The sequence below is a fragment of the Alexandromys fortis genome, unplaced genomic scaffold (assembly GCF_014885135.2).
Source record: "Alexandromys fortis isolate MF-2015 unplaced genomic scaffold, M_Fortis_MF-2015_v1.1 scaffold_156, whole genome shotgun sequence".
NCBI classification, from domain to species: domain Eukaryota; kingdom Metazoa; phylum Chordata; class Mammalia; order Rodentia; family Cricetidae; genus Alexandromys; species Alexandromys fortis.
Window position 1 is genome coordinate 2,852,577 of NW_026068028.1, and position 18,439 is coordinate 2,871,015.

The window sequence follows — 18,439 nt, forward strand, 5'->3', positions numbered from 1 at the left end:
TGCTTATGGGAGAATCACTTGACTGGTCCCGAAACCAAGTCCACCTGCTATGGAACCAGCAGGTGGAACGTGGAACCTTTCTAGAATGGTTTTCCTTTCACCCTTGCTCTTTGAGAAAAAGAACAAGGAACAGAAAGCCAGGCCTTTCTGAAAGGCCAGCATGTGCTATCTGCCGACATGCATATGGTTCAGTGGGCATCACTCAAGCCTTCATGTTTGGTGGAGTCCTGAGTCTATGCCAGATGCCGGGGACCCTAGGTAGGATTCTCCATAGTCCTGTCTGGTCTCAGATCTTTGGCCAACAGATGACTTTGACAGATATTTTCTAAAGCAATCCAAGTCATTGAAGTAGTCGATAAGGTCAGTCGACTGTCAGGTAAGGTCGTGCTTTGAGTGTTGGGTCATTTGAAGTGAAGTCGGGGCTCTCTGGATGGCCAGCGTCAACTCTCCGTGAGTCTCATAGTAGGGTGTGGATGTAGTTGAGGCCTAGAGTCCCAGTTTTTTGCCATCCTTTGGGGTTTGATAGAAGTCAGGTATGGGTCAGAACCACCCAAGACTTTTCTCAACCAGCACCCAGTTGAGAATCAGCATTTCAGGAAGGCCTTTCGAGGCTTTCTTCCGGCAAGTGTTTTTAGAGTTAGGGTTTCTCCTGCTGAGGGAATGGTCTTGAAAGACAGCCCGTTAAGCTAGCAGTGTTAGGTTCTAGGATGCTCTCTTAGACTTTATTCCTGTTAGCCTCTTAAAACCAACCGTCTATTCTTCTCATGTTTGAAACGGTCTGGCTTCTGTTGGCCGCTGTCCTGTAGCCTGGCAGGCTGTGCAGGACTATTTGGAAAGAGAATGGCAGAGGTTAGTTTGGGACTCTGCTGCCTATTTTTTTGTTTTTTTTAAAAAACTCCTCCTGGAAGTTTTTATTATATTGCCCCAAAGTGGCAGATATTCTTTAGGGAAAAAGTAAAAGTTTAAGGAAAGACCCATCATATCCAGGCATTGGTGGCACACGCCTTTAATCCCAGCAGAGGTAGACACAGATGCAGACAGATCACTGTGAGTTCGAGGTTAGCCTAGTCTACAGAGTGACTTCCAGGACAGGCTCCAAAGTTACACAGAGAAACCCTGTCTTGGGGGGTGAAAACCCCACAAAAACCGAGAATATCATTTTGGCATTAGTGAGGGTAAGGGTGCACATCCTTTATCCACCAGGAATGAAAGGTTTCAGAGAACTGGTTCCATTTTCATGATTGGCTGAGCTCTTTAACTGCTCTTTAACAGGGTAGGGGGGTGGAAATCATTCTTACTTATTTTATGTAGTTGAGTCTTTTACCTGAATGTCTATATGCATACTACATGTGTGCCCAGTGCCACCCTCAAAGAATCCCCCCAAAACTCACATTATTCCTTAATAGACCTAGTTGGTTTTTTTTTGTTTTGTTTTGTTTTGGTTTTGTGTTTTGTTTTGTTGTGAATGAATCTCAACTATGTAGACCAGGCTGGCCCCAAACTCACAGCACTCTGCCTCCCAAGTACTGAGATTAGAGGCATATATATCTGACCCTAGTTTGTTTCTTGATAGTCCAGAATATTAATAACCAAGGTGTGTTGTAGGCTACGGGATGTGAGGTTGTGAGGAACTTCTGTCCTCCTGTCTCCTGCCCCATCATATAGCTGTTTGTTTCTCTCTGGTTGTCCCTGCTGTCTTGTTTGGGTCTCAAGCCTGGGCTTGGTATCTCGGAAGCTTTACTCCTTCAGAGCACAGTAATCACGGATTGTGTAGGAGCCTCATTGCTACGTGTGAAATAAGAGCAAGCCGCTTCTGAATGGAGGCATTGAGTGAATCTCTGAAGTCCGGTGCCCTTTTCGGAAGACTTCTGTGAGGCTTCTGTTTAGGTTTCTTAGAGACTATTTTTGGCTTGCGTCCTGGCACTTGGCTGAGTTTCAGTCCCCATCACGGAGGTGTTATTCTAGGTTCAGGATGAGATAACTTGGGTGTGGCCCCATGCATGTGTTTCTATTTGTCCTCACAGGACCCAATCAGCAAGGTAGGCAGTGACTGGTGACGGCCATAATAAGAAGGAAGTAGCCTCACATGTCCCTAGCCATTCATGACAGACGCAGAACTCAGACCCAGGCAGACATGGCGGCTGCCCCACCATATGCATCTTCTTTGTTCACCGTGAGATGAGATGTTATTGGGACCAGTTGCTTTTGAGCTTCTTTTGAGTTTTTCTTTTTGTTTACTACTGCTCATAACTCTCCTGAATCCTCATTTATTATATGAAAGGGTCTCACATAGCCCAGGCTGGTCCTCACATAGCCTAGGCTAGTCTTGCATTCATTCTGTAGCCAGAGATGCTTATGGATATCTGGTCCATCTGCCTCCGTCTCCCGAGTGCTGGCACCAAACTTAGGTGCCACCATTCTTGAGTTGCCAGGCACAGACTGTAGGAAGCACAGGGGCCAATAAGGGCCACTTAAGGGCCAGCAACTCATCCCTTGGCGGTTTTCCTTCAGGTTCCTGGCGGCATAGTTTGTGGGCCATGTAACGGTGTCTTGTGGTGGCTAGATAATGAGGAAGCCAAGAAATGGTCCCTGCGAGACTTAGAGTTTGGGGGTTCAGAGCCTCCCGGCCAAGTGGTCATTCCACTGGGCGCCTCATTACAGATGTGCCCACATGCATGGTTGGACAGACTAAAGGGGCAGCTGGCATTGACTTCCCCCAAGGGCTCCTGGGAATTATCTTGGTGGGGGATGGAGGGGTGTCCGGGAACAAGAGCCTACTTATGGGACTTGCTCATACTTAGAGGCTCCTGTGGGTGTCCGGCTACCATCCGCTGCCAAGCATAGGGTGCCCCCCCCCCCGGAGTGGAGTGATCCCCAGTCTTCTGCTTGGACAGACTTGGCTTGAGCTAAAAGCTCCGGGCAGTGTGAAGCACTTTCTGGCCAGCCAGCCATGGGTGTGTGCATCTACCCTGTGTTGGGCAGTCACCCGGGGATTCCCAGGGCTGGGATTAGACCCCCTCTCCAGAGCTCTGCCAACTGTGGGCCTCGTGCAGATGAGAGCACCATGTGAGAAATTGTGTGTGTGTGTGTGTGTGTGTGTGTGTGTGTGTGTGTGTGTGTGTATGTGTGTGTGTGTGTGTTGGGGAGAGGGGATGAAAAGCAAAGCTGAACCGCTTTCAGCTCATTGTTCGTCTCGGGGAGCTTAGGGGGGATAAGAGGGTAGCAGGCCCCTTTGAAATGTGCTTGAACAAGTGAATAGGAGCGCCCCATAAAGCATGAAAAGAACCCTGGCTGCTTCTCCTCTTCACAATAGCCTGCCTGGGCTGCTGGAGGCTGAGGGGCTGAGGGGCTGGGGAACAGGGCTGGCTGCCCTGCTGGGAGTTGGGGAGGGGACAGGGATGAGGGGGGAGGGGGGGCAGAGGCAGCTTTCAATTGACTCTGGAAGGTTGGAGTCCATTAGACACAAGTGCAGGGAAGCAATCATCTCATTTGCCACAGAACCAATTAAGTCCCCTGGGCCTTTGCAAGAGGCTTGAGGAGAAGGTGGGCAGGACTGGGCCAGGCCTTGGTTCTTCTTCCTGGGACCCGCACGCAGGGGCCTAGGTGTGTGTGTGTGTGTGTGTGCCTGTGTGTGTGTAGGGAGGCAGGCAAGTCACATAGGCCACCTCCCAGAGCCCAGCACTGACTTCTCTTTTGCCATTAAGGAAAAAAAAAATCACTCCTAAAGATGGCAGAGGTATTTGAGTCTCCGTCTTAGGCCCCCGAGAAGGCTGTTTTATGAGCTTGTTACTCCGAAACCTCCATTCTCGGGAGAAGTGGCTCTAATTTTTTTCCCCCTCTTTTGAAAGTTAACTTTCCAGCAAAATCCTAAACTCCAATCCTGGGAGGGTTAGGAATGAGAGGGGCATGGGGCTAGGCCCGAACAAAAGTGATGCAGAGAACCAGGCTCAGGAAGGCTGAGCGTGGGAGCAGCTGGTGCTCCGCTACCCAAGTTCAAGGACCGTCAGGTGAGGGTACCATGACGGTAGCTTGCTTTTGCTCTCTGTGTCCCCCTGCATCCACACAAGATGACCTTTCTCCATTCCACAGAGTGGGTGGCAGGAATCATCTTACTTAATTATTTTTATTTCTTCATATCTTACATATGGTGGGGGGGGAGGTTGGTCTGGACACTGGGGAGTGCCTCTGAGTGAACTTCAAATATTACCTTATCTTACAAACCAGGCTTTTGATGTTGGCTGTGATCGGTGGCTGCTTCAGAGTGGCTGCCAAGTGTGGGCACGCGTACGCTCACGCCTGCTATTTCAAAGCCACCGGAAAAAGTGACATTCAGGTTAGGTCAGGCCCAGTGGAGTCAAAGGGCTAAGCTAATTGGCTCGGCTTAAATGGCAGCTAAGTGCAGTCTACACTTCAAAATCCGTGCGCCCCAGAAACAGCTGGGCCCGGCAGCAGGCTCGTTAGCTAAAATGTTTATAATTAAAGGAGACCGTAGAGGGACCAGACTCCGGTTATGAGCGGCCAGGATGCTGGTCATAAACTTCTGGAGCCCGAATAGAAGAAAGAAAGGAGAGGCCCCCGTTTGGAATGAGGGACTGTTTTGGAAGAAGATTCCTGGCTAGGGGGAATTAAAGCCATATTTCCAGAAAGGCACCTCTAAGCCTCTCTGACTTCTCCAAGCTAAAATTCCGCCTTTTGGCGCTGAGCACAAGTTGCCTCTCCTACGGTTGTGTCTTTCACCTGCCCTGGATGTTGTGAAAGGTACTTAGGAAGTCGTCTATTCCCTTGCCCATTGCTCTGGCTGTCACCTGCCTTACCCCCCCCCCCCTCTTTCCTACCTTATATGGAGAAAGCATACAAGATAGGAAAGTCTCGCCTGCCATTGATTTCTGCCCCAGAGGAAAGGATAGGTAAGGTCTGCTGGTGGAGACAGAAGGGTGGAGTCTGGAAAGGGGTGTCTGGGGTACTCTCCTAGGGCTCCAGTTCTGTGTGCTACAGCATACCTGTAGCGGTCAGCGGTGCAGCCTCTGCTATCTTTATGTGAGCTCTGAGGACCAGACTCAGCTCCCCAGCTCTCTTACCCACTGTGCCTCTCACTGGCCCTGCCCAGGACTCTTGAAGCCTGATATAAGTTACTCCAAGGTAGCTCCGTGTGGGTAGCCACCTCCCACTATTACAGCCCCAGAGGAAGAGGAGAGTTGGTCAGGAGAGGAGTGTCGTTTTTTTACACAGACCAGGGGCGCTAACCCAAGGTGAGCCCCACTCCACCTGACGCTTCCATAGCCACCGAGTTCCAGTGGCAGAAGATGACTTCACATTTCCCGGTTGTCCTTATCACATGACCTTTCGGAGCTTCGGGGATGGGCCCCCAGGTTTAAATCATCAGGGTACTTGGGAGCTTGAAGGCAGGCTTCTGAGTCGAACTGTTCTGCAGCTCATCAGTGACTGAGGTTGGGAGTCTGAGGGACCATGTCTGGCCATCTATAAAATGTGTTTCCTCTGAACAAAAGCCGATGGGTCGGGAGTCTAAAGTAGCACCCGAACTTGCTTTGTGGGAGCCAGCGGCCTCGGACTGCAGTTGCTGGCCTCGGGTAGGGTCCTCACGCTGCTGGTGTCTAGACAGCAGTTCCAGGGTGAGAGCAATGGCACCTTCTTATTAATTTGCTGGACGTAAAACCTGTATACGCTTCACCATCAAGAGAAGCCCTTGGTGAGTTAGATACTTAACCTTCTGCCTGCTGCTTCTGACCTCCCCTCTCCCACCTCCCAGCGCCCCTCGGTGTAGTTAGACCTCCTATGCTCTTTAGTCAAAGTGGGAGTTAGTCAGACTGTTGTCCCGGCCGACTCTTCATCATCCCCTCAGGGACCCTGTTCTATGACCTAGGTCAGCCTCCTTCCACAGACAGTTAAGATTCTGGAGCAAACAGTAATGGTCAGCCATCACTCCTGGCCATTCTTTAGACGCAGACGGACAGTTCTGATGAGATGAAGGGTCTTTTCTTCCTGGGGTAACTAAACACCAGGGAAAGGGGAACAGACAGCGCATGTCAGTGGCACTGAGGCTCATCAGGGAAGCATGTTACCCCGTGGTCTCTGGAAGGGGCATCCACAGGGAGAAAAGTCTTACCTTGGCCATTGTGTTCCTAAGACTGAAATTCACTTTTGGCTTTGTTTTTTAAATGGCCTCGGCCCCTTATTCTTCCTTCCAGTTGCTAATTTGGGTTTGTTCAGGTTTTTGAGGCAGGGTCTCACTGAAGAATAGGCCTGGAACTCAGTGATCAGCCTGGGATTAAAGCCTTGGGCCCCCATACCTGGCCCATGTTTTCTTTTTTAAATAGCTTGAAAGATACGGGCCTGGAAAACTCACCCAGACCCAGTTGGCCACACACCAATTTTAAATTTCAGCCTCTTCCTCCCCAGTGAACCTCCTCCCTTTTCTTATTTGTACTTTGTCAGATGCTTGTTCCTTTTTTTGTTGTTTTATTTTTTTGAGACAAAGTTTCTCTGTGTAACGGCCCTGGCTGTCCTGGAACTCCCTTTGTAGACCAGGAGATCCACTTGCCTCTGCCTCCCGGGTGCTGGGATTAAAGGCCTACACCACCACCTTTCGGGGCTTACCACTTGTGAACATTGGTTTTTTTGCCTTATTTTTGCATATGACCCCGAGACTCTCTTAGGATATCAGCTTCCTAAGAGGAGTGGAGCCTTTTGTCCCGTCTCTCCACTGACCTCTTACAGAGGGAAGGTATCTAGGTACGGTCTGGCGTGGTATGGATGCTTGAATGTTTTGATGAGTTCATAGCGTGTCTAGGAGGGACTTTACTCTTAATGTCCATGTCTCTTCTGTGTCTTTGAGTCTCTGATGACTAGGGAAGAGCACCACAAGGCGCTTTATAAAAGCACCTCCAAAGACAGTTGGGCATGATTGGCTGTTAGAACTCGCAGGCATCTTTATGCAAGGGGGGGGGGGCGAGCCCTTAGGTTGGTTCTTAACATGACCTGACAGTCTTTTGCCTTGGCACCGTTCTCCCAACTTAGATACCAGGCTGCCAGAGGACCAAAGAAGTCCAAGGCTACTTGGGGACACAAGCTCCTCCCAAGCTGATGTCCCTGTGGCCGAGAGAAAGCCAAGTTGCCATTGATGACAATGGGCAGGATTTGATGTTTGGTCTTGACGGGCCCTTCCCCGTGGGGGCACAATTGCACTGAAGATGTGTGGCTGTTCCTGTTGGCAGAATCTTCAGAGGCATGTGTGAGTGATGTCTGTGTATTTCGTCTTTCCTCTTAGAGATGGAATCCCTCCGTATCGCATGGGGAGCAAGAAGCAGCTCCAGAGAGAGATGCACCGCAGTGTGAAGGCCAATGGCCAAGTGTCTCTACCTCATTTTCCGGTGAGTCTAGACGGCACGGGGAGTGCTGTTTCCTCAGGTCCTGACTCATGAAGAGAGCTGGGAGGTGGAGACCAGCATGCCCGAGATGGGCTGGGGTAAAGGGAGAGAAAGGGATTACTGGAGTGGAGAACCTACGTGATCCTGGGGGGCGTGGTATTAACAGAGGGACACTTGATAGTTCCTGAATAGAAGAATGGAAAGTTCTCTGAAAAAGAAGCCACATATCCCCTCAAGTCAGGGAGCCTCAATGGAATCGTGTGTGTGTGTGTGTGTGTGTGTGTGTGTGTGTACACGGGCATTTTTCTGCTTGTCCATGTACCATTTGAATGCAGTACTCACAGAGGCCAGAAGGGGGCATTAGATCCTCTGAAACGGGAGTTATAGATGGTTGTGAGCTGTCATGCGGATGCTGGGAATTAAGCCTGGGTCCTCTAAAAAAGCAACAAGGGCTCTCAACCTCTGACCCCTCTCTGCAGCTTCAGTTTTATCTGTTAGCTTTTGTGTATGGATTTGGCACCGTTCCCATCATACAGATAGTTCATCAAACCTGAAGTGGATGAGGCTAGGAGAAGCTCAGTGTTGTGTCCTCCTGCCCTGCCCACCACAGAAGGAAAGTCACCTCCCTAGGACTCCGCTCCTCCTGCACAGCTCAGTCACTGTCTGTCTGTCTGTCTGTTTAAAGGACTGTTTTACTAACCTCGTGTCCCCAGAGGGCAGCTATACAGTCCTAACCTTTCTCGTGTTCCAGAGCTGGGCTCTCACGAGTGCTGATGGGGGCGGGGGGGGGGGGGTGTGTGTGTGGAAGTGAGGCTTCCTGGGGGAAGCATCCTCCCTCAAGGACGAAGAAGGGTAACAGGTTGCTCTGGGACCCTCATACACTTCCTTGAAGGCAGCGAGCACAGGGTTCACTAGGCTCAAGCACCCATCAGCCGGTTCCCAGGCCGTGGTCTTTCTACAGTAGCCTGCTGTCCGGGGGACAGGGAGAGAGCAGGGACATCCAGTGTAGAGCAGGTGTCTGATCCGCCCTTCTTCCTGGCAGCTTCCTAGAGTCCGGCTGATCCCTTTGGTTGTAGGCTATCCAGAAAACTAACACATGGGACTGCGAATTCCAGGTCACCTGAATAGGGTTGCAGATTGTTGCTCTCCTCAGAAACTCCTGGCACAGACGACAGTCATCTTGTCTTAAAATGAGCATATTAAGATTGCTTTAGGGAGTAGTGACTTCTGTGATCCCCCCCCCCCCCACACACACACACTATAGATGACAAAGATATTTGAATGGGGGTGGGAATGTTAACCAGAATTCTTTTCCCCAAGCCTATAAATCAGCTGATTTTTGTTCTGGGGTGTGCAAATCGATTTTGGGGCGCAGGTTCATGGATCCAGCCTTCCACAAGGGCCCTCCCTTCCCCTGCTCACGTTCCTGTAGCTAAGTGGTTGCCCTGGTGAGGCTGGCTGGCTCTTCAGCTAGGGAGAGCAAGTTGGCTTTCTGCTCTCCCTACCCCAAAAGAAAAAAGGCAAAGCAAGAGAGAGAGGAGGAGGAGGAGGAAGGAGGAGGAACAAGTGGAGAGGAGGGGGGTGGGGGAGAGATGACAGGGCAAGGACAGAAAGCCGGGCGGTGGGGGTTCTCCCCATTTGCTGCTCTTGGCAGGCTTTCTCGACTCCTCTCTTTATATTCCGTACTTGGTTTGGAGATGTTCCGTTTTCCCTTGATAGATCGGCTTCAGGCAGCCAAGCTCAGCAGTGTTCTGCTACTAGCCCGCAGCAGCTTTCTTCATTTTCTGTACAAAGAGAGCAGGAGGAGGGGAGGAGGAAAACGGGGGAGATGGAGGACGGTGTTGAGACAACACTACCTCAAAGGTGCGCAGTGTGCGGCCAGGAAATAAATTACCACTTCTTCTCTGATCTGGGGCCGGTGACTTCCCTCCCCCTCCCTCCCCCCTGCCTCTTTTCCAATCTTATTTTTTTTAATTTCCAACTCCCTTTCTGTTTAGACTCTACTTTTTATTCCTTGAGTTGGTTTCTCTCCCCTCCCCATCTCAGAGGGCTGCCTTTTTTTGATGTTTGACAACAGTCTTTGAAGATTTTCTACTTCAGAGTAGCTACTGATGGGCTGGTTGTACTACAGAGAGAACAAGCAGGGCCTCTCGGAGTGCGACCAACTGCTCCTGCCCAAGGCAAATGCTGGTGGGGACCATGGCTCTCCATGAGGCCACAGAGCCCGCACATAAAAGTCCTGAGCCGTGCAGCCCGTTTCGCCATCCACTCTCCACCCAAACACGGGGACTTGAGAGCGCACACCGATGGGCCCCACAAGCTCCATCCATGCTGCTGTGGCCAGCGCCTGCCTGGCCTGCTAATGGTGCCTCCTTCCTTCCTTCCCATACCTTCAGAGAACCCACCGTCTGCCCAAGGAGATGGCGCCTGTGGAACCTGCTGCCTTCGCCGCCGAGCTCATCTCCAGGCTGGAGAAGCTGAAACTGGAGCTGGAGAGCCGCCACAGCTTAGAGGAGCGGCTGCAGCAGATCCGGGAGGTAGGGCCGGCCGCAACATCTTCCCGACCCCTGTGTATGAACGAACGTGCATGTGTGCATGCGTGTGCCGACCCGTGGGTGCATGAACTCGGGGTGTGGAAGGGTTGCTTCCTTGTTCACTTCCCCCTTGGGGGCCTCTCTTTCCAGGATGAAGAAAAGGAGGGGTCTGAACAAGCACTGAGCTCACGGGATGGAGCCCCAGCGCAGCACCCTTTGGCCCTCCTACCCTCTGGCAGCTATGAAGAGGACCCACAGACCATCCTGGATGACCACCTGTCCAGGGTCCTCAAGACCCCTGGCTGCCAGTCACCTGGCGTGGGCCGCTATAGCCCCCGTTCCCGCTCCCCGGACCACCACCACCATCACCGTCAGCCGTACCACTCCCCCCTCCCGACTGGGGGTAAGCTGCCCCCTGTGGCTGCTTGCTCACTCCTCGGAGGCAAGAGCTTCCTGACCAAGCAGACGACGAAGCATGTTCACCACCACTACATCCATCACCACGCTGTCCCCAAGACCAAGGAGGAGATAGAGGCAGAAGCCACGCAGAGAGTACGCTGCCTTTGTCCTGGGGGTACAGAGTATTACTGTTACTCCAAATGCAAGAGTCATCCCAAGGCCCCAGAGCCCCTGCCTGGCGAGCAGTTTTGGTAAGTGGCTAGCACCCCTGTCCCCCAGGGTAGGGCTTTTCTCCCTGCCTGAGTCCTGAACAGGTGTGAAGTGGGGCCAGGGTCACAGTTAAGCTTCCTGGAGGGGCCTGGGCATGGGTTTAAGTATGGGAAGTGACATCCTGCCCTCCCTGTACCCTTGCGGGATGGCCACACTCCAGGAGTCTTGGAGTTCTAATGAGAAGTCTGGATCTGTGTTCTTGGTTCCCTACAGTAGCAGCAGAGGCAGTACCTTACCGAAACGAAATCCGAAAGGCACAGAACCGGGTCTGGCCCTGCCGGCCAGGGAAGGAGGGATGTCCAGCGGACCTGGGGCCCCTCAGCTCCCTGGGGAGGAAGGAGACCGATCGCAGGATGTCTGGCAGTGGATGCTGGAGAGCGAGAGGCAGAGCAAGTCCAAGCCCCATAGGTAAATACCACGCCCTGGGGCTTCGACACGGAGGCTGTGTGGGGATGGCTATTTCTGCAGTCTGTGGAACATCAATGTGACTGCCATCTTAGTATTAGACACTGGGTTGAGGAGACCGCAAAAATGTCATGTTTTGGCATTGACCCCTGCTCATGTTATGGTAGAGTTATTTTCTTCTCCCTCTCTCAGAATAGACAAGTTTCTACTGAAGTCACATTTTCCAGTTTTTCTAACCCAGTTTCTCTCCTCTTCATGTCCCGTTCAGTGCCCAAAGCCTAAGAAAGAGCTACCCATTGGAGTCTGCCCGCACATCCCCAGGCGAGCGAGTCAGCCGACACCATCTGTTGGGGGCCAGCGGACACCCCCGCTCAGTGGCCCGGGCTCACCCGTTTACCCAGGACCCTGCAATGCCTCCCCTAACCCCACCCAACACTTTGGCGCAGCTGGAGGAAGCCTGCCGCAGGCTGGCAGAGGTGTCAAAGCCCCAGAAGCAGCGGTGAGTGGCGGTGTGGAAGGTGCTCAGCAGGGGGGTGGGGTGGAGAGACTCCTCTTGTCTCTGGCTGAATAAGTCTCCTTTCCAGCCTCTGGAAGTCATTCTCTGTGGTTCGGTTCATTTGTCAGAGTTCAAGCAGGGTAGGGTCTTGGAGGCAACTTATTCCTCCTTCAAGTGGGATGGTTCCGTGTAAATCCTTATGAGTGTCCTCACTTCATGTGAGGCAGGTTAAATGAGCATACGAGAAGCCATGACCAGGGGAGAATCAAGAGCCTTGAGCCCTTTGCCGGCACTGAGATGGCCCTGTGGGCTCTTCCAGAATGTTCATGAACACAAGGCCTTGGTCAGGTTTTTACAGGAATGGAGGTTGGGTCTACATCTCTTTAGGAGGCCAGCATGGTTTTCTCTGCTTCCCCAATGCCATGGGGATGTGAGCTTACCTCTAACCTCTAAGCCAGTGGTCCTCAACCTGCAGATCATGACCCCACTGGAGGGTCAAACAACCCTTTCACAGGGGTCGCCTTAGACCATTGGAAAACACAGTAACAAAATTACAGTTATGAAGTACCAGCGAAGAGAATTTCACGGTGTGTGTGTGGGGGGGGGCGGGGGGTGTCACCACAACATGAGGAACTGTGTTTAAGCCCTGCAGTGTTAGGAAGGTTGAGAGCCGCTGCTCTAAATCCTTGACTCTGCTTTGTCCTCAGGTGCTGTGTGGCCAGTCAACAGAGGGACAGGAACCACTCGACCACTGGTCAGGCAGGAGCCACGCCCTTCTCTAACCCGAGCCTGGCTCCCGCAGAGTGAGTGTCCCCTCTCAGGCATGGCGGGGGATGCTTGGAATGGCTTACACTTCAGGGCACATCATTGTCTGGAGTGACGTGTATGTGGAACTCCATGTTGGAAGTGGCCTTGGTAGAAGCAGATGTTGCCATCAGTGAGGATCATGGGAAATCTGCCTAATCAAAAGCTAGTGCTGAAGCCATTGTCAGAAGGGTGGGAGGGTCAACTCCAGATGCCCAAGTTGTAGGACTCGGAAGCTCGCGGGCCTGGACGAGTCTTTGTGTCTGTCGCCCCGAGCATGCTCTGCTCTGAGAAGATAAAAACCTTGTCCCAAACTTGGCCCATGATTCTTGGGAGACTGGCTTTGAACCCTAGACAGAATTCCAAATGTGTCAGTTTCTAGGATGCTCTAGGTAACATTTTCTTAGCATCTTCATCCTGAGCAGTGACTAACGTCTGAGGTCCCGAATAAGCCGCCTTCCTGAACCTTTTTCCTTGTTTTAACTGGCTAGCCTCAAGTCTACCAGCTGCTACCCTGGTGACTGTGATAGCCACTCTCCAAATAGAATGAATGGGACAGTTAAAATGACGGTGGGACTGGGGGTGTAACTCACTGGTAGGTGCTTGCCTAGCAAGCAGGAAGCCCTGGGCTAGCTCCTCCTCAGCACCATATAAACCGCGAGGCATAGGCCGGGTGAGTAAACACCAGCTAGCCACTCTCTGGAGCTGCGGGAAGGAAGTCGGAAGTTCAAGGTCAGCTTTGGCTGCCCAGCAAGCTTGGGGCCAACCTGGCATATATGAAACAGTGGGCTATTATCCCCCTGTGAATATGGTTCTGTGGCCATGATGGGCAGGCCTCTTAGGCATTTGAGCTCCCTCTGGCCATGGAGGAGCCCTGGCTGGTAATTGCCTCCATGGTGAGCCTTGTGCAGGCAGTTCCTCAGTACTGTCTCTTCTCTGGTCTTCATTGTGCTAGCCTCTGGGAGAACCCCAATTTGAAGGCATTTGAGGGATATGATATCAATTTCCAGTCAGGACAAGCACCCCTTCCCTCATGCTCTGCCCGTCTCCTTAGAGGTTGCTACCTCTGTCATATGAGGCCCCCCCCATCCTTTGTAGACCCCATCTATATGGTTAAGCGTGTGCATCTGTTTTGAAATGCTGAATTTGTGGCATCCTATCTTCTTTTCAGTCACAAAGAGCCAAAGAAACTGGCAAGTGTCCATGCGCTCCAGGCCAGTGAGTTGGTTGTCACTTACTTTTTCTGTGGAGAAGAAATCCCGTACAGGAGGGTGCTGAAGGCCCAGACCTTGACCCTGGGCTACTTCAAGGAGCAGCTCAGCAAAAAGGGAAATTATAGGTAAGGATCCCACCGCCTTTCCTGCTCTGGAGTTTGCCCTGAGCACCTGAGTCTTTGTAGGCCTCGGGTAGATTTTGGGAGTGCCGTGGGAACAGCACTGAGTGGGCCTCTGGACATCTAGGGTCCTTGTGTTGACTCTCCCCCTCAACTCTAGCAAGAGCAGCCATAGGGGAGCCATGCAGAGGGGCTGGTTCTCTGGAGGATAAGGAGTTCCAGTTTGTTTGACCAGGAAGCAGGGCTCTGCTCTGTGGTAAAGGCTCTGCTTTATGGAGGCCCCCTTGTCTGTTGGGGTGGGGAGTGATTAGGGAGAGCCCAGCGCCACTCAGGGGCCGCCATGCCATGTTGGAGGTTCAGAAAAGCAGACACCAGGATTTTGGAAGCCACCAACCCCTTCCTTGCTCTGCCTGGTGAACACGCTCCCTGGGTTTGATCGGCCACCTGTAGCAGCCGTGTTTGACTAAGAGCTGGGCCTGTGGGCAGTCGAGAGGGCCAATAGGCTAGCCAGTCTCCTGCTTGGCCCTGGGCTTCTCTGTCCCCTCCCTGCCGCCTGGCCTCTTTGCCTCCCTGGCAGAGTGGAGGAACCCTTAAGGCCCACGCTGACCTTGACACGTCCTTGAGGAACCCAGGAGCTAAGCATGATGAAGGCCAGCTCAGAAACATTTCTTAGCCTTCTGAAAGGCAGGAGGTGGCCATTTAGCGCTAGACCTGCCGGGTCTCCCCCTGGAGGGAATGCAGTGTTGTGTCCCAGGTGGAGAACACCAAGCCTGGACAAAATGAGGCAGACAAGGCACTCAGGTAGGTCCCCCTTCTTCCCCCTGCTCTTGAGTGTCCCAGTTGAGTGTAGAGGCTCAGCCCATGGGGACTTCCAGAACCCAGATGTGTGTGGGGGGGGGGCTGAAGGATGCTCAGCTTCCGGGATGGGCCCTGGCCTCCGGATGAGCAAGCCTGTGGCAGGATGCTGAGTTGCCCCCACCTTCCCTGCTGGATCCTATCCTGTGTGGCTGCACCAGCCATTCTGTCATGGAGTTCTTTTGGTAGTGACCTTTAGCCGGGTGAAGAACCAAGACCCTGCAGGTGACAGCGTACTGGGGTTGGCAGGTGTGTAGTTGAGCCTAGGCTATTCCCCGACCTACCTAAGGAAGGAACAGTTCTCAATGTTATCAAAGGGTCTGGGGAGCAGGCCTGGCTGCCGCCTTTAATCTCGAGACACAGGTGAAGCTAATCACACCAGTGTGCCCCTCCAGGGATTCATTTTGATCTTGGCTTTGACTCTGCTGGACTTGAGGGGGGAACCTCAGGTGACCTTCAAGGGGCGAAAGTGTCACAGCACATCGTGTAAGGGGCCCACAGGGAAGGGCCTTGCTCAACCACTCCGGCCACATCTGGCTCTGATTTTTTTCTCCCTAAGGCACATTTAATAAGCCTGGCTTTGAAGCTCTGGCCTCCCCTTTAATGCACAGGGACTTGCACAAATGGTCCCCTCTCAAATTCTTTCCTGATTGGATCAGGCTGCGGCAAGGCCCTCCCACCCTCCTTATCTCCACTGTTGGGTTTGGTGTGTCCTCCTGGAGGTGGGGGTTGGGCAAGAGAGTTCCGCGCCTCCCTCCCCAAACCAGGGCCTTGACCCCCTACATTGCAGTTTGTACCCCTAACCCCCACCCTGATGAAAGAGAGCCCAGTGAGGCTGGGGTTGTAGAGCTGGGACCTGGGCCGTGTTGAGTAATCTCACCATGGCAGGAGATCAGAAAGCAAACAGCTCTCCAGACATGCCAGGCGCCATTGGTGCCAGATGTCGGGAGAAGGCAGAGTTTGCCACATGAAGCCTGGTGCTGTGGAAAACCCGGTTCTTGGAGAAAAAGGAGGGTGAGGCAGTGTGTTTGAAGTCCTGGTGGTGGTGGTGGGGGGGGAGGGGATGGGGACTCGGGAATGTTGCCTCTCTCCCTGCTGGAAGAGGTTGTAATTACGGAAAAGGTCAGGGCATGTTTGCCCAGAGGTGCCATGAAAGCCCAGCGTGGTAACCGCTAGAGGGTCAGAGCTGGAGGCCCGAAGGTATTGGCGGTCCAGGCCCTCTTGTTTGGGAAAAGGACTCCCCCTTGCTGTCTCGACTCCCCTCCCTATTTTCTTTCCCCTAAGGCTTCACTAAGCATTTTGACTCCTGTGCAGTGTTGCACCCCTTAAATAGCTGTGGCCCAAGACAGCCAGCTCAGCCACAAATGCCCTGGCTGGACCCGGCTTCTTTGAGCTTAGCCTGCCCCTTTAATTCAGTTCACCTGCTCTAACAAGGGAATGCCACAATTAACTGAGGAGGGGTCACTTTTATTTATTTATTTTCAAGAGAAGGTACCTCAGCCCTAAACATGAGGCAGAATTTTATGTTTTAGTGGCTCCATGGTTCCAGGGGGTGGTGACCTTTTGCCTGAGTGGCCTTTCTGATCTGCAAGGGCCAATTCACAGGGAAAGCGTAATCCCCTTGAAGGGGGTTCTCTGTTGCTGGGGACAAGGAAGAGGCATTGTTGAGGGTCCTCTTCAAGGCTTGGGCAGGCCTGACCCAGGATGGTTGGTTGTACAGAGTAGGAGGACCCGAGAGAGGCTGTCATTTGTGTCTGTACAGTTAGATGGTCTGAGGAGGGGGATGTTGGAGAGGAAGAAGAGGAGCCTTTAAATAAAGGCAGGAGGAGGGAAGGCTTTAGTGTTGGACCCTAGCCAGGTGGGGAAAGCAGAGGGGAGGGATCTGGGGACAAAAAGGGTTCCATGCCCAGCTTGGAACAGGTGAGTCCTAGGGTTGACTCGCCTCTTATGCTGGGCCAAAGACTTGGGTGAATGGCCGCTGACTGACGCTGACAGCAAGCTAGCCTTTTGCTTTTTGAAGCTGAGCTGAGTCCTGGGTCCCTGAAGGATCTCCCTGCCCTACCATTACAAATGAAGCCCCGGAGCTTACGCTTCCCCTTCTCCTCCCTCAGAAAGAGGTGGGGGGAACGAGAGTGTCCATGTTGGGTGGGCAGGTGACGGCAGTTCTGGCTAGAGGCTGAAGGCAGGAAGAGCCTGGCCTTCCCACCTGTACAGTCCCTCTGCCTGGCCCATCTGGCAAGGTGGGCTGCCCTCATTCATCTGGTACGGACCGTGGTTTGCAGCATACTTGCCGGTCAGCACAGATGCCCAGCCGGGTTCTCTGTTGGCAAGACCACGCCGTCTCACCAAGCCTTCCCATCTTCTCTTAAGGTATTACTTCAAAAAAGCCAGTGATGAGTTTGCCTGTGGAGCAGTCTTTGAGGAGATCTGGGACGACGAGACGGTGCTCCCCATGTACGAAGGCAGGATCCTGGGTAAAGTGGAGAGGATCGATTGAGCCTCAGCCTCGGTGTGTGAGCCCCGTGGACCCGAAGCTCAGAGACCTGTCTCAGCCCTGCGCAACAGCCACGGAGTACTTTGAAGGAAAATGAAACCAATTAAAGAAGACGAAGTTGAGGGAAGAACTGGCCCCTGAGACTTCAGGAGGGGTGGGGCAGTGGCTGCTTTTCAGTGTCCACAAGCTGGGGACTGAGATCAGAAAAAAACCCGAACTATTTATTCAAAACATGACCACTCTGGGCTATTGAAGAGGCTGACCGTGTTTTAGAGACTGCCATACATAATATATGACTTCCTAGGGATCTGAAATTCATAGACTAAGAGAAAACTGTGTATAGCTTGCCCAAACAGGAGTCCTTATTGATATTTATTAAACAGTCGATCCCCCTCCTCCCCTCTCCCCCCGTTTATGCTGCTTTAAACATGGAAGTGGAAGAGAGAAATTTGGATTGCTGTCTACACTTAGGAGCCGAGCTGGGAGTGCACTAACCGTTCTTCATGAGCAGACTCTGCTCTGCATGGCATTTCTCCAGGTGAAGACAGGCTTCTTAAAAAATAAAAATGGTGCCCACGTGCAGAAATCAGTCCTACCCCCGCCATGCTGCTGTGCTTGTCACAGAGGTCTTGAGGGTGGGTTGTGACAGATTCCTCACTGCTTTGGAAATATCGTGTTGGGTAGAGGCCATCCAGAGTGGAAAGAGCAGGGAGCCTTACCCCCGGGGACCAGAGGTTAGACCATCTGTGTACCTTCCCCTCTGAGTCCTGGAATCCCTGTGGCTGAGGCTGCTGACTTCACGGCCTTGTGGTTCAGGCTGGCTTTTTTTTTTTTTAAGGAAGCGAGAGTCGCTTTTCCCTTTGGTTAGTCTGTGGACCGCGGCCATCAGGACCTCACCCTTGTCCACCCGACCGTGCGAGGACATGGGCACCTAGCAGCACCTCTCCTCCGTTACCTTCCCCTCGGCGCTCGGGTTTGTGTTCAGTTAACCTGCACGTCCTGTTCGCCGTCCTTACTGTACTATAGGCCTGTGTATAGTATAGGGCAGAGTGTTAACCCACTGGCTAGTGTTTGACTTGGGAATCGGTACAGTACCTGTACAGACACGGGGACCCTCCCCGTGCACCGCCCTATATTCAGGGCTCAAGCTCTCCCTTGGTTTTTGAAAGGGGTTTATGTATAAATATATTTTATGCCTTTTTATTACAAGTCTTGTTACTCAGTGACTTTTGTCATGGCATTTTGTTCTACTTAGACTGTAAATTATGCATTATAAAGAGTTCATTTAAAGAAAATTACTTGGTACAATAATTATTGTAATTAAGAGATGTAGCCTATATTAAAATTTTATATTTTTCAAAACGTCAGCCTCATCATTGGATCCCCCGGGGTGGGAGTGGGACCAGGGACCATATTGCACAGGAATGTCTGGATGTGGCTTCCCCTTCGCTTAAGCCGTGTTCT

At 52.3% G+C, this 18,439-nt stretch overlaps 1 protein-coding gene across 4 annotated transcripts in view; it reads left to right on the plus strand.

The window, feature by feature from the left end:
• Nucleotides 1-18,337, plus strand: part of Axin2 (axin 2) — a 29,821-nt gene extending 11,484 nt beyond the window's left edge. For all 4 annotated transcript variants that reach the window (XM_050164289.1, XM_050164288.1, XM_050164290.1 and 1 more), the window contains exons 4-11: nucleotides 7,286-7,388; nucleotides 9,782-9,922; nucleotides 10,070-10,569; nucleotides 10,802-10,996; nucleotides 11,262-11,492; nucleotides 12,197-12,292; nucleotides 13,465-13,632; nucleotides 16,852-18,337. In XM_050164289.1, coding sequence (XP_050020246.1) covers nucleotides 7,286-7,388; nucleotides 9,782-9,922; nucleotides 10,070-10,569; nucleotides 10,802-10,996; nucleotides 11,262-11,492; nucleotides 12,197-12,292; nucleotides 13,465-13,632; nucleotides 16,852-16,978 — 1,561 coding nt within the window. In that variant the 3' untranslated portion in view covers nucleotides 16,979-18,337. The remainder of the gene's footprint in view (nucleotides 1-7,285; nucleotides 7,389-9,781; nucleotides 9,923-10,069; nucleotides 10,570-10,801; nucleotides 10,997-11,261; nucleotides 11,493-12,196; nucleotides 12,293-13,464; nucleotides 13,633-16,851) is intronic.
• The last annotated feature ends 102 nt before the right edge of the window (nucleotides 18,338-18,439 follow it).